The sequence below is a fragment of the Ascaphus truei genome, chromosome 14 (genome assembly GCF_040206685.1).
Source record: "Ascaphus truei isolate aAscTru1 chromosome 14, aAscTru1.hap1, whole genome shotgun sequence".
Lineage (NCBI taxonomy): Eukaryota > Metazoa > Chordata > Amphibia > Anura > Ascaphidae > Ascaphus > Ascaphus truei.
In genome coordinates this window covers 45,575,807-45,590,032 of record NC_134496.1, presented here as the reverse complement: position 1 = coordinate 45,590,032, position 14,226 = coordinate 45,575,807, and the positions used below count along the sequence as shown (strand labels likewise).

At 46.0% G+C, this 14,226-nt stretch overlaps 1 protein-coding gene across 1 annotated transcript; it reads left to right on the top strand.

The window, feature by feature from the left end:
- Positions 1-1,027: 1,027 nt before the first annotated feature.
- Positions 1,028-12,733, top strand: NDUFB5 (NADH:ubiquinone oxidoreductase subunit B5). The gene is made up of 6 exons (XM_075570725.1): positions 1,028-1,187; positions 7,067-7,152; positions 10,380-10,446; positions 10,782-10,843; positions 11,076-11,182; positions 12,514-12,733. The coding sequence occupies exons 1-6, from the start codon at positions 1,073-1,075 to the stop codon at positions 12,632-12,634; spliced, it is 558 nt and encodes a 185-aa protein (XP_075426840.1). The 5' UTR covers positions 1,028-1,072; the 3' UTR covers positions 12,635-12,733.
- Positions 12,734-14,226: the final 1,493 nt, after the last annotated feature.

The following is a 14,226-nucleotide window of genomic DNA, read 5'->3' as shown; positions in this document are numbered from 1 at the left end:
TCTACAGTATGTCTCTACTGTGAATTTTCACACCAGGCGACCTGCTTCTACCTCATCTTCCTGTATACATTAATTGTAACCAGATTTCCCTCTTACAGGGCTGCCGACAGGGGGGAGAGGACAAGTGTCGTGGTCCCGGTGTATGTGGGGGGGGGGGGGGGGAGGGGGCCGGCAGCCGCTGAAAGTTGGGCTCAGCCAGTGGTCAGGCCCAACTTCTTTGCCCGGCTACCGGTCCTCTAATTGCCGCCGGGCCGCAGTTCTCCCCAGCTGCGGGCCTGCCTCTCCCTCACTCTCTCTACTTCTGGTGTGCACAGGGCCTCTCTGACGTTGGCGTGCGCTATATTGTGTCTCTCCATTTCTGCCATACCCGATGAAGGACCCTGAGAGGTTGAAAACATATCAAGTTGGTTGTAACATATCAACTACTTCTTGGTCCAATAAAAGATATACAACCTACTCCCTCCTTTGTTACTATATGGAAGAACACACACACACACACACACATATATATATATACACACACACACACACACACACACACACACACACACACACACACACACACACACACACACACACACACACACACACACACACACACACACACACACACACACACACACACACACACACACACACACACTCCACAACAAAGTTTATGGAAGATATAAATTCATAGCTATGCAATCCAGCCCCTTTAATCCAGGAGTTAAATGGTTGATATTCTGGTTTTTAAATTAAAAGTATAAAAGGTTAATCAATACCATAACTTGCAAGTCATTTCCATAACATTTAATTGTGCTTGTGTAAGGATTGTCCCTAAGGTGATCAAATGGCTCCAGTCACACAGGCATTTTAATTTACATAGAAAAACAACTAATTTGGTGTAATTACACACACTATTATAATGTTATTTATTGAACTAGAGACTATTGAAGGCTTCACATGAGGGTTGCAGCTCACAGTGTAATAATACAAGCAGTGAGAGCTCTGCCCTCAGTAAGCATGTCCGCCGCGGCTTCGTTGCCATGGTGAAAATACCCACAATCCCCGCGCTTCGCCCTGAACAAACATGGCGGGGATGAGTTTCCTCCGCTCGGCGGCGGCTCTTGTCAGCCGGTTGCGCCCCGCAAACCTTCGAGGGTCCGAGGGGACTCTCCTGAGGGGCACCCCGAAGCCTGGACACGGTAAGGCACAGAGGGAAATCCTCCAGGAGCGTCCGGGCCGGGACCTGGGGTAGGACGGAGTGACCTTGGCAGGGGCTGACAGGCCGCGGGTTGAAGGGGAGAAGGAGGGGGACTGTCACTGGGGTAAGGAGGATTGGGGGGAAGGACTGTCACTGGGGTAAGGAGGATTGGGGGGAAGGACTGTCGCTGGGGTAAGGAGGATTGGGGGGAAGGACTGTCGCTGGGGTAAGGAGGATTGGGGGGAAGGACTGTCGCTGGGGTAAGGAGGATTGGGGGGAAGGACTGTCGCTGGGGTAAGGAGGATTGGGGGGAAGGACTGTCGCTGGGGTAAGGAGGATTGGGGGGAAGGACTGTCGCTGGGGTAAGGAGGATTGGGGGGAAGGACTGTCGCTGGGGTAAGGAGGATTGGGGGGAAGGACTGTCACTCGGGTAAGGAGGATTGGGGGGAAGGACTGTCGCTGGGGTAAGGAGGATTGGGGGGAAGGACTGTCGCTGGGGTAAGGAGGATTGGGGGGAAGGACTGTCACTCGGGTAAGGAGGATTGGGGGGAAGGACTGTCGCTGGGGTAAGGAGGTTTGGGGGGAAGGACTGTCGCTGGGGTAAGGAGGATTGGGTGGAAGGACTGTCGCTGGGGTAAGGAGGATTGGGGGGAAGGACTGTCGCTGGGGTAAGGAGGATTGGGGGAAGGACTCACTGGGGTAAGGAGGATTGGGGGGAAGGACTGTCACTGGGGTAAGGAGGATTGGGGGGAAGGACTGTCGCTGGGGTAAGGAGGATTGGGGGGAAGGACTGTCGCTGGGGTAAGGAGGATTGGGGGGAAGGACTGTCGCTGGGGTAAGGAGGATTGGGGGGAAGGACTGTCACTGGGGTAAGGAGGATTGGGGGGAAGGACTGTCACTGGGGTAAGGAGGATTGGGGGGGGGTAAAGAGGATTGGGGGAAGGACTGTCACTGGGGTAAGGAGGATTGGGGGGAAGGACTGTCACTGGGGTAAGGAGGATTGGGGGGAAGGACTGTCGCTGGGGTAAGGAGGATTGGGGGGAAGGACTGTCGCTGGGGTAAGGAGGATTGGGGGGAAGGACTGTCACTGGGGTAAGGAGGATTGGGGGGGGTAAGGAGGATTGGGGGGGGTAAGGAGGATTGGAGGGAAGGACTGTCACTGGGGTAAGGAGGATTGGGGGGAAGGACTGACACTGGGGTAAGGAGGATTGGATGGGGGGGGAATTACTGTCACTGGGGTAAGGAGGATTGGGGGGGAAGGACCTTTCACTGGGGTAAGGAGGATTGGGGGGGAAGGACTGTCACGGGGGTAAGGAGGATTGGGGGGGAAGGACTGTCACTGGGGTAAGGAGGATTGGGGGGAAGGACTGTCGCTGGGATAAGGAGGATTGGGGGGAAGGACTGTCACTGGGGTAAGGAGGATTGGGGGGAAGGACTGTCACTGGGGTAAGGAGGATTGGGGGGGGGGGGTAAGGAGGATTGGGCAGGGGTAAGGAGGATTGGGCAGGGGTAAGGAGGATTGGAGGGAAGGACTGTCACTGGGGTAAGGAGGATTGGGGGGAAGGACTGTCACTGGGCTAAGGAGGATTGGGGGGAAGGACTGTCACTGGGCTAAGGAGGATTGGGGGGAAGGACTGTCACTGGGCTAAGGAGGATTGGGGGGAAGGACTGTCACTGGGGTAAGGAGGATTGGGGGGGGAAGGACTGTCGCTGGGGTAAGGAGGATTGGGGGGGAAGGACTGTCACTGGGGTAAGGAGGATTGGGGGGGAAGGACTGTCACTGGGGTAAGGAGGATTGGGGGAAGGACTGTCACTGGGGTAAGGAGGATTGGGGGAAGGACTGTCACTGGGGTAAGGAAGATTGGGGGGGGGGAAAGACTGTCACTGGGGTAAGGAGGATTGGGGGGGAAGGACTGTCACTGGGGTAAGGAGGATTGGGGGAAGGACTGTCACTGGGGTAAGGAGGATTGGGGGAAGGACTGTCACTGGGGTAAGGAGGATTGGGGGGGGAAGGACTGTCACTGGGGTAAGGAGGATTGGGGGGGAAGGACTGTCACTGGGTAAGGAGGATTGGGGGGGAAGGACTGTCACTGGGGTAAGGAGGATTGGGGGGGAAGGACTGTCACTGGGGTAAGGAGGATTGGGGGGGAAGGACTGTCACTGGGGTAAGGAGGATTGGGGGGGAAGGACTGTCACTGGGTAAGGAGGATTGGGGGGAAGGACCTTTCACTGGGGTAAGGAGGATTGGGGGGGAAGGACTGTCACTGGGGTAAGGAGGATTGGGGGGAAGGACTGTCACTGGGGTAAGGAGGATTGGGGGGAAGGACTGTCACTGGGGTAAGGAGGATTGGGGGGAAGGACTGTCACTGGGGTAAGGAGGATTGGGGGAAGGACTGTCACTGGGTAAGGAGGATTGGGGGGGAAGGACCTTTCACTGGGGTAAGGAGGATTGGGGGGAAGGACAGCACTGGGGTAAGGAGGATTGGGGGGAAGGACAGCACTGGGGTAAGGAGGATTGGGGGGAGGACAGTCACTGGGGTAAGGAGGGTTGGGGGGGAAGGACAGTCACTGGGGTAAGGAGGATTGGGGGGGAAGGACAGTCACTGGGGTAAGGAGGATTGGGGGGGATGGACCTTTCACTGGGGTAAGGAGGATTGGGGGGAAGGACTGTCACTGGGGTAAGGAGGATTGGGGGGAAGGACTGTCACTGGGGTAAGGAGGATTGGGGGGAAGGACTGTCACTGGGGTAAGGAGGATTGGGGGGAAGGACTGTCACTGGGGTAAGGAGGATGGGGGAAAGGACTCACTGGGGTGAAGATGTAGGGGGCGGACTGTTATTGGGGTAACAGGGGGGCCCAGATAACATCCCTGGATGTACAAGACCCCATATCAGGAGGAAAAGAATAGGGAAGGTGTCTTAATTTCCCATAAATATGCATTGGGAAGATGCTACTTTTTATTAGGGATAAAGAAGAAAATCATATTTGTGGACTAAATAATAGCACCTATGTCGCATCGTGGATTTTCAATGAGTCTTGCAGATTTTAGTCGGTCAGACTGATACAAGTCAGGGCCTTTCCATTAAAATGCCATTTATTTTTGTTCCAGAAACTGCAAACTTTCACTATTTTGGGTCCCAGTAAGTTGACATCTCTAAAAAAAAAAAAAAAAGTGTCTTCCTGATGTAGAGGGAGACTGGATGTCTGCCATAAACCTGTGCTTGAGAATTTGTTTTCTGTTCTGACTATCAGTTAAATAGGGGGCTTCAAATTGACAGAGGAAGCCACGGTTGTGTATGCAATGATAGAGGTTAAGTTCAAAAGCTGTTTTTAGTAAAGTGTAGTTTTAGGTACTGTAAAAGTTACATTTTTTCTTAAATTAATAAATCCACTAGATAATAACTTGTTCAGAATGAAAAGTAAAGCCTACGCGCGCGTGTGCCTATATTTCCTATTGTTACTGTCATGTCCGAAGTGCTTATTCCCACTATGTGTTATATTATTATGTCATGTGGATTACTGCTGTGACGCGCTATGTACATAAAGGGTGCTATAAAGATATACACACGGAACTCAACTGGGGTTTCAATATACAGAGGACCACGAGTCAAGGAAAATAATCGGGGGTCAATATTCTTGATTGCGCTTGACGCACCCAAACTCTCTTCCCCATGTTATCAAGGGGTCCTATAACTGAGATTTTGTTTCCAGGTGGTGAGTCTTCACTGGCGTTGATGTGTGTTTATTTGCACTTGGTTCTGCAAAGTATAACATTATCCATATATTCTAGTGCACATGTAATGGTGTGTGTATGTATGTCTCTAAAATAAGAAAACAAAGATGATTTTCAGCTGGCTCAGTACAACTTGGTCGAAACAGTTCGGATTATGACATTTAAATGCTAATTCATAAAACCACACAAGTGCAGAGGTGTGAGCCTTATCTTATTGAAAACATGTACTTAATGTTGTACAATATGTAACTTCTGTTTTCCACTGAGTTATTTTGAATTGGAAAGAATCCAGTTTATTATAATGTAATTATTTTATGTATTGGAGTCACAGCCATTGCCTATGCCAGGGGGGCACAAGAATTTTCAGGGGGGTGGCGCGGCGGTTGCAGAGGTCCCGCGCTCTTCCCCCAGGGCATTTAAATTAATGCCTGGGGATCGCGTGAGGCCTCTGCAACTTCCCTTACCTTGTCTTCGGCAACGCGACCCCGTGGGGAGACGCCGGAGAGAAGGTAAGGGAGGGTTGCCGCAGCAGGGAAAGATTGCGCAATCCTGGCCTACCCCATAAATAAAGTGCTCAGTGAGTCCTCTTAGAGCCTAGGTGGGCAACCTATTTTTCAATGTAGCCACAGGTGTGGCGAATGAGAAGTGAAAATAGCCACACCATGTAAAATTTGAGAAATAAGGCTACTTAAACGAACATTTAAAACAACACGCACTGTTTGAACAAGTTCATTCAAAACATGTACACTTTGACTACTCAATTACAACTGCTTGAGACGCAAATGATGACAATTCTTCAAATTGAAAATGCAAGACAAGTTAATGCGAAGTTGCAGAAACATTGGCTGACTATCTGTACTCGATGCACATCTTATCTCTGCCTCCAAATTGACATCAACAATTCGAGAAACAAATCCTGATTTTTTCCCCCAATCATTGCTGGTGCACCGTCCGTTGTAATAGCAGCTAGTTTTATCAGATATATATATCACATTTTTTTTTAAGCTTTTTTTTTGGCAAACTCCAATTAGCCACACTTTGATAGCCAATTAGCCACTTGTGGCTATTGGCTACAGGGTTGCCCACCTCGGTCTTAGAGTAACTATTTCTCACACCATCTATTATCAGCATTCGTGTTCATTTTTATTTATTCTTTGTGCGCCAGTAATACCTATTTTAATAGTTATCTTGTGGTAGATGTGAAGGTAACTTAGTATAAGGCAATAACTTCAACTATGTACACAGGAAATAAAACAATGAGTACTGTTTTCTTAAAGAAAATAAGCTTCATCCTTGGTGTCATAATTATATGTTATAATTAAATGGCTCCAAGCTCCTAATAAAATTATTTATTTTTTCTATGGGGAGTTAACATGATAGTCAGACTGGAACATTAGGCACGGGGTTCACACCTTTTATACAAATCCAATGTAAGGCCGCGTTTATAGGGCCAGCGACGCGACCGATGACATCACCCGTCGCCACTGGCGAAAGTTGCACTTTAGTTTTGAGCGACGTCGCTGGTGACAAGGCCAGTGACGTCACGAAGGGGGAGGGCGGAGTGCAGTAGGCGCTCTGGGATTGGTGTAGAGACAGTCACATGTGGCGGCTGTCTCTCCCAAAATCAAATTTCACTGGCTTCCAAATTTTTCGGCGCTCCGTCGCGCTTATTATAAGCGCATGCAACGGATCCAATGTATTTGTTTTGGCGCAACGTCGCCGGGCACTATAAGCGCAGCCTTACAATTTGAAGTGGTGGTGAACACTACATTGTGTGACTTTGTAAATAAGCAGACTGACTGGTTTTCTTTTTCTCTCTGCAGTAACTGAAGATTAATTTGCATGGTATTATGCTATGTGCACTCACAGCTGAAATGCTTTGTAGGCTGAGCAGAATTCTTTTATATGAGACATTTTTAAATTGGATATTTTAATTGCATATCTGCATCCCAGTGGGCACATGGGAAATAAATATCGGACACGTGTAGATACATTTGTAAAGGCTGAGCAGTTAGCACCTGGGGAAATAGTTTAGTGACATTCCTAATGTGGCTTTATTTAGAATAAACCATCCTAAAAAAAAATCACTATAATAAAATACTTATTTAAGTTGTAAAATGAGTGGCCTGTTTTTTTTTCACTCTGCAGGACCTGTTCGATATGGCAGTCATGGGAAGAGGATGTTTGTCATCAAGCCTGCAGATTTCTATGACCAGAGATTTTTGCATTTGTTGGTAAGACACAATCATCCATTTTTGGCCTCTAGTTAATGTTTTGCGAAGACGCTGCCCAATATCAGAGAAGAGATCTGCTCCATTCAAATGAAATCATAATATGCAAGAACTATCTCATTGGTTTCAATTGAAATTACTTAAAAAGTCCCAAATACTCCATATACTCTTCTGCTATTATAACAAAACAAGTGACAATCAGCATGGTCTCTGTGAACACCTGGTGCCACATTGGAAACAAACTGTTTGTAGCACCATGTTTTGTCTGTTATCTCTGATCTCATTCTTTCAATGCCTGACAACATAATAGCAATAAACCCTGAATTACATAATGCATGCGCTGCAATACAGGAGAGAGAATGTAACCCTGCATTACATAATGCGTGCGCTGCAATACAGGAGAGAGAATGTAACCCTGCATTACATAATGCGTGCGCTGCAATACAGGAGAGAGAATGTAACCCTGCATTACATAATGCGTGCGCTGCAATACAGGAGAGAGAATGTAACCCTGCATTACATAATGCGTGCGCTGCAATACAGGAGAGAGAATGTAACCCTGCATTACATAATGCGTGCGCTGCAATACAGGAGAGAGACTGTAACCCTGCATTACATAATGCGTGCGCTGCAATACAGGAGAGAGAATGTAACCCTGCATTACATAATGCGTGCGCTGCAATACAGGAGAGAGAATGTAACCCTGCATTACATAATGCGTGCGCTGCAATACAGGAGAGAGAATGTAACCCTGCATTACATAATGCGTGCGCTGCAATACAGGAGAGAGAATGTAACCCTGCATTACATAATGCGTGCGCTACAATACAGGAGAGAGAATGTAATCCTGCATTACATAACGCGTGCGCTACAATACAGGAGAGAGAATGTAACCCTGCATTACATAATGCGTGCGCTGCAATACAGGAGAGAGAATGTAACCCTGCATTACATAATGCGTGCGCTGCAATACAGGAGAGAGAATGTAACCCTGCATTACATAATGCGTGCGCTGCAATACAGGAGAGAGAATGTAACCCTGCATTACATAATGTGTGCGCTGCAATACAGGAGAGCGAATGTAACCCTGCATTACATAATGCATGCGCTGCAATACAGAGAGAGAATGTAACCCTGCATTACATAATGCGTGCGCTGCAATACAGGAGAGAGAATGTAACCCTGCATTACATAATGCGTGCGCTGAAATACAGGAGAGAGAGAATGTAACCCTGCATTACATAATGCATGCGCTGCAAAAAGGAGAGAGAATGTAACCCTGCATTATATAATGCATGCGCTGCAATACAGGAGAGAGAATGTAACCCTGCATTACATAATGCGTGCGCTGCAATACAGGAGAGAGAATGTAACCCTGCATTACATAATGCGTGCGCTGCAATACAGGAGAGAGAATGTAACCCTGCATTACATAATGCGTGCACTGCAATACAGGAAAGAGAATGTAACCCTGCATTACATAATGCGTGCGCTGCAATACAGGAGAGAGAATGTAACCCTGCATTACATAATGCGTGCGCTGCAATACAGGAGAGAGAGAATGTAACCCTGCATTACATAATGCGTGCGCTGCAATACAGAGAGGGAATGTAACCCTGCATTACATAATGCGTGCGCTGCAATACAGGAGAGAGAGAATGTAACCCTGCATTACATAATGCGTGCGCTGCAATACAGGAGAGAGAATGTAACCCTGCATTACATAATGCGTGCGCTGCAATACAGAGAGGGAATGTAACCCTGCATTACATAATGCGTGCGCTGCAATACAGGAAAGAGAATGTAACCCTGCATTACATAATGCGTGCGCTGCAATACAGGAGAGAGAATGTAACCCTGCATTACATAATGCGTGCGCTGCAATACAGGAGAGAGAGAATGTAACCCTGCATTACATAATGCGTGCGCTGCAATACAGGAGAGAGAGAATGTAACCCTGCATTACATAATGCGTGCGCTGCAATACAGGAGAGAGAGAATGTAACCCTGCATTACATAATGCGTGCGCTGCAATACAGGAGAGAGAATGTAACCCTGCATTACATAATGCGTGCGCTGCAATACAGGAGAGAGAATGTAACCCTGCATTACATAATGCGTGCGCTGCAATACAGGAGAGAGAGAATGTAACCCTGCATTACATAATGCGTGCGCTGCAATACAGGAGAGAGAGAATGTAACCCTGCATTACATAATGCGTGCGCTGCAATACAGAGAGGGAATGTAACCCTGCATTACATAATGCGTGCGCTGCAATACAGGAGAGAGAATGTAACCCTGCATTACATAATGCGTGCGCTGCAATACAGGAGAGAGAATGTAACCCTGCATTACATAATGCGTGCGCTGCAATACAGGAGAGAGAATGTAACCCTGCATTACATAATGCGTGCGCTGCAATACAGGAGAGAGAATGTAACCCTGCATTACATAATGCGTGCGCTGCAATACAGGAGAGAGAATGTAACCCTGCATTACATAATGCGTGCGCTGCAATACAGGAGAGAGAATGTAACCCTGCATTACATAATGCGTGCGCTGCAATACAGGAGTGAGAATGTAACCCTGCATTACATAATGCATGCGCTGCAATACAGTAGAGAGAATGTAACCCTGCATTACATAATGCATGCGCTGCAATACAGGAGAGAGAATGTAACCCTGCATTACATAATGCGTGCGCTGCAATACAGGAGTGAGAATGTAACCCTGCATTACATAATGCGTGTGCTGCAATACAGGAGAGAGAATGTAACCCTGCATTACATAATGCGTGCGCTGCAATACAGGAGAGAGAATGTAACCCTGCATTACATAATGCGTGCGCTGCAATACAGGAGAGAGAATGTAACCCTGCATTACATAATGCATGCGCTGCAATACAGGAGAGAGAATGTAACCCTGCATTACATAATGCGTGCGCTGCAATACAGGAGAGAGAATGTAACCCTGCATTACATAATGCGTGCGCAATACAGAGAGAGAATGTAACCCTGCATTACATAATGCGTGTGCTGCAATACAGGAGAGAGAATGTAACCCTGCATTACATAATGCGTGCGCTGCAATACAGGAGAGAGAATGTAACCCTGCATTACATAATGCGTGTGCTGCAATACAGGAGAGAGAATGTAACCCTGCATTACATAATGCATGCGCTGCAATACAGAGAGAGAATGTAACCCTGCATTTTTTTTTTATGCTTACAGAAATACTACGTTTTGTTAACTGGAATACCTGCAGTTGTGTTTATAACTTTTGTCAATGTTTTCATTGGTAAGTATCAAGACCCTTTAATCAGGTATTTCGTTTTTTTTTCTTTCACGAGTGAAGTAATTCACAAAGTAAATATTTGAAACACGTCAGTGCATATGTAATCCCGACAGGAGTCTGGTTCAGATCCAATGCATCTGATGATGCCAGGGCTTCCTATTGGCCCAAGTGACACGGGATGTTTAGGAGGCGGGGGGTCCTCGGAGCTCAAACTAACGCAGTTCAGCTCCAGAGAACCTCTGCTTCCCACCTAGTAACATTTTTTTATTTTTTTTTTAAAGAACTCCCAAGGTGGAAATTCACCTTTAAAATATTGTACAAAAATCTCATTTTACCAGGTGAAGCAGAATATGCGGAGGTTCCAGAGGATTATGTTCCCGAACACTGGGAATACTTCAAGGTATGTCCCGCATATGAGCCAGATATAACCCGACAGAAACATTGAGGCAGGCTGGGAAATAAATCGCAAAGCAGCTCTGGGAACAACAAAACGTTCATCTGTTTTAAATAGCCACTTACCTTTATAAATGACGTGGAGTTGCCATTAAGCAGAATCTCGTTTTCTGCCATTTCTATTATTGGCCCTCGCTGATATGATGGTTATGTATACTCACGGAATATATATTTTGTAGCACCCAATAACGCGGTGGTTGTCCCGCAATGTGTTTGAAGCTCCCGAGAAGTCGTATGAAAAAATGATGGCCGTTGTTGACATGGAAGCTCACAAAGCTGACCTCAGGTAAGATGCAGGAAGAACGCGTCTTTAAACAGCAATGTACAGTAGGGCCCTGCTTCTCGGCTCCGCCAATACGGCGGTACTGTTTCCCGACTGCAGTAATTTTTTTCCGCGCACGTGCAGCAGGGAACGCATGGAACGTGCATGCACAGAAGGAACGCTGAGTCCGCGCATTAGCAAAATGCTGCATTCTGGGACGGCGCAGGAGGAGAGACAGAATCGCCAGTGGACAAAGCTTCTTTTTTTTTTTGTGTGCAGAACGCACAAATGCTAATTTCCGCTTTTTGGCGGGGGCCTGGAACCGAACCGGCAGAATATGTGGGGCCTTACTGTATACAGTGTTGTTGCATGTACTTTACAGGCCTTCATACTTTGAAATATCTGCAAGCTGAAAGTCAAGTCAGGTTGCCTGGTGAGGAATTATTGCAAGAATGGTTTAAGTACACCTATGTATTGATAGACATCTGCATATAACAATTAGACAATTCTCTATGTAAGGAGAAAGGGAAACTTCTATGGTAGACGGTATTGCACAAATTCAAATCTTGCACTCCTTTTAAGTGTGGACATGCAAAGCTGCACACGTAGCTTGATGTATCAAGCACAGCACGGCCGCCTGGCACCCTAAGCGCAATGCATGAAATGTCAAAACCAACTGCACTGGCCAGAACTTTTTTCATTTGTCACAGACCCAAGCACACACCTTCTTATCAAGTCACAATTAAGTGTATATATTTTTGTATCGCTAATTTAGCAGCTTTTATCACTTTAACGTTGCAGCAGTAACTGTGACACGCACACACTTTGTAGTAAGGTTAACAGGCAAACAGTGACACGCACACACACACTTTGATCACCCTGGAGCCTGACGTCACAGGAGCAGACCCATTTATTTTAATTGTATTTATAAAATGTTTTACCAGGAAGTAATACATTGGGAGTTACCTCTCATTTTCAAGTATGTCCTGGGCACAGACCCATAATGGCTGCCAGTAAGACATGGAGAGAAGAGATGCTGGTTGCACGCGCAGCCCGGAGACCTGAACGCTGCAATGTGCCGCCTGACTCGCAGCTTGTGGCACAGCTTACGTTGTAGTTCCACCACTTGTGTGCAGGGGCAGGTCACCAACCACATGATTCTGCCCTCAACTGGACGTTTCGTGCCTTGCTTTGGCCCATTTAAGAGAGTGGACTCCGCAGTACCTTATGGCTTAGTGCCGTTTAGTAAATACGGCCTTTGGACTGAAAATATAAAAATGCTAAGAAAAATAGTGTCTTGACTGTGGCAAAAAAAGTTCTAAATCTATCCTTTTTTTTAAAACTTTTTCCAACAGGTTGAAACAATTGGAAGCGCGTCGCTTAATGAGACAAAGAGGCGACGGTCCGTGGTACCATATTGAAACTCTAGATAAAAATCTCATTGATTATTCACACAAGGCGACCCCTGATAACTAGGGCTCAGGGCCAGTCTGAAATGTTCTGATTCTACGCACTAACCACAATAAATTATGTACATGTGGCTTCTTTCTGTTTCAAATAAAGTTTATTTCAATATTTATGTAGTGGACAATGTCGTCAATAAAAATAGCAAGTTAAATGAAGAATGGGTAAAGTTGGTATATAAGTGACTAAATGCCATATGAGACACTATTTTCTCAACATTAACATGATCACATCTTATTCATATGCCTTTTTGATTATTGCTGAATATTGTTTATTGAATGAATCCAATATGAACTTAGTCTTTACAGGGTTATATCAAGTTTTCTCTTTTAAGGATAGGTTGGTGGGAAATAATTCCCTAGGCTATTAAAAATAGCCATTTATAGGGATAGTCACTGTGAATAATTCCAATCACATCCCTTTTTATAATCTACTGTAAAATGAAATGGGTAAATTATATATAGTCTGGTCCGAATAAATGCAAGAGAGAAGCGGGTAAATTAACGGGTAAAAAAAGAGCCCCGAATAAAGGCACGCCCAATGTATACTAAGAGCTATTCAAAAATTGCATTTACTAATAAGTTTAATAAAGTAGTTGGTCTACATACAAATGAAAATAAAAGAACACCAAATACAAAATAAGTAAATGTAACCTCTATCAGAAAAACAATACATATGCACAGCTTCTAGAGGTCAGGTAAAGGTATCCCAATGTTTGATCAGTTGTTGCATATTAATCCTGTGCATAACGACTCCAAAATCAGAAGCAGAGAAATCCTTTTTTTTTTTTTTCCCCGAAGGCAATTGCATGCTGGATGTGCTGGAAAGCCACTCTTGTATTTTTGTGACCGGCTGGCATTATATGGTGGCTTTGGTGGCATGCGACTGGCCTCTTGGCTGGTTTCTCCGATAAAGAGAATATTAAGGTAGTATAGTTCTGGCAAAGTGTTTAAAAAAAAAAAATACTTCAGTCACTTGAACTGTGACATTATAATTCGGGTTACTAAACTCGGCGAACCAGATAGAATCTCACTGAAATTGCACATTCACATTGTTGTCTTATAATACTTTTTATTTCTGGCATTAAAAAAAAAAACAGCAGCTTTATTTGAACACATCTGTAAGAGGGACAAGCAACACTGGAAAGCAATGCAACGCTGGTTCCTCTGGCAGTGAGTGGGTTACAAAAGGGCCTCTTGCATTAAGGCAAGGTGACCACGGTCCTGTTCCCTCCAGAAAAAGAAGCAGAAGACACCCGAGGGTGTTAATACCGTCTATAGTAAAATACAGCAAAGACAGTAACAAACGGTGAAATGAGAAAATCTGACCCTCTGCTTTACTGTGTGTTTATTTTGTATTCACAGAGCTGCTCATACAGCTTGTAAAGTCATTACTAGCGGAGATGGCAGATCTTTAGCCCCATTGTTAGCAGATTCCCAGGCAGGAAAGAGGTTAACTCACAATAACTAACAGGAGACTGCTCCACACTTTATGGTGGGGATATTTTGGTGTCTAAGGCCCTGCCCACGGCGCCGTATCTCTGAGGCAGGCCATAGAATGCACGACGGCGCGGGCGATTTTTCAAGCAGACAAAATATTTTGTG

Bases quoted from the DNA above. Each gene is read 5' to 3' on its own strand.
- NDUFB5 (XM_075570725.1), top strand. From the start codon at position 1,073: ATGGCGGGGATGAGTTTCCTCCGCTCGGCGGCGGCTCTTGTCAGCCGG. The intron at 1,188-7,066 runs GTAAGGCACAGA...TTCACTCTGCAG, and splicing joins CACCCCGAAGCCTGGACACG to GACCTGTTCGATATGGCAGT. The intron at 10,447-10,781 runs GTAAGTATCAAG...TCATTTTACCAG, and splicing joins TTTTGTCAATGTTTTCATTG to GTGAAGCAGAATATGCGGAG.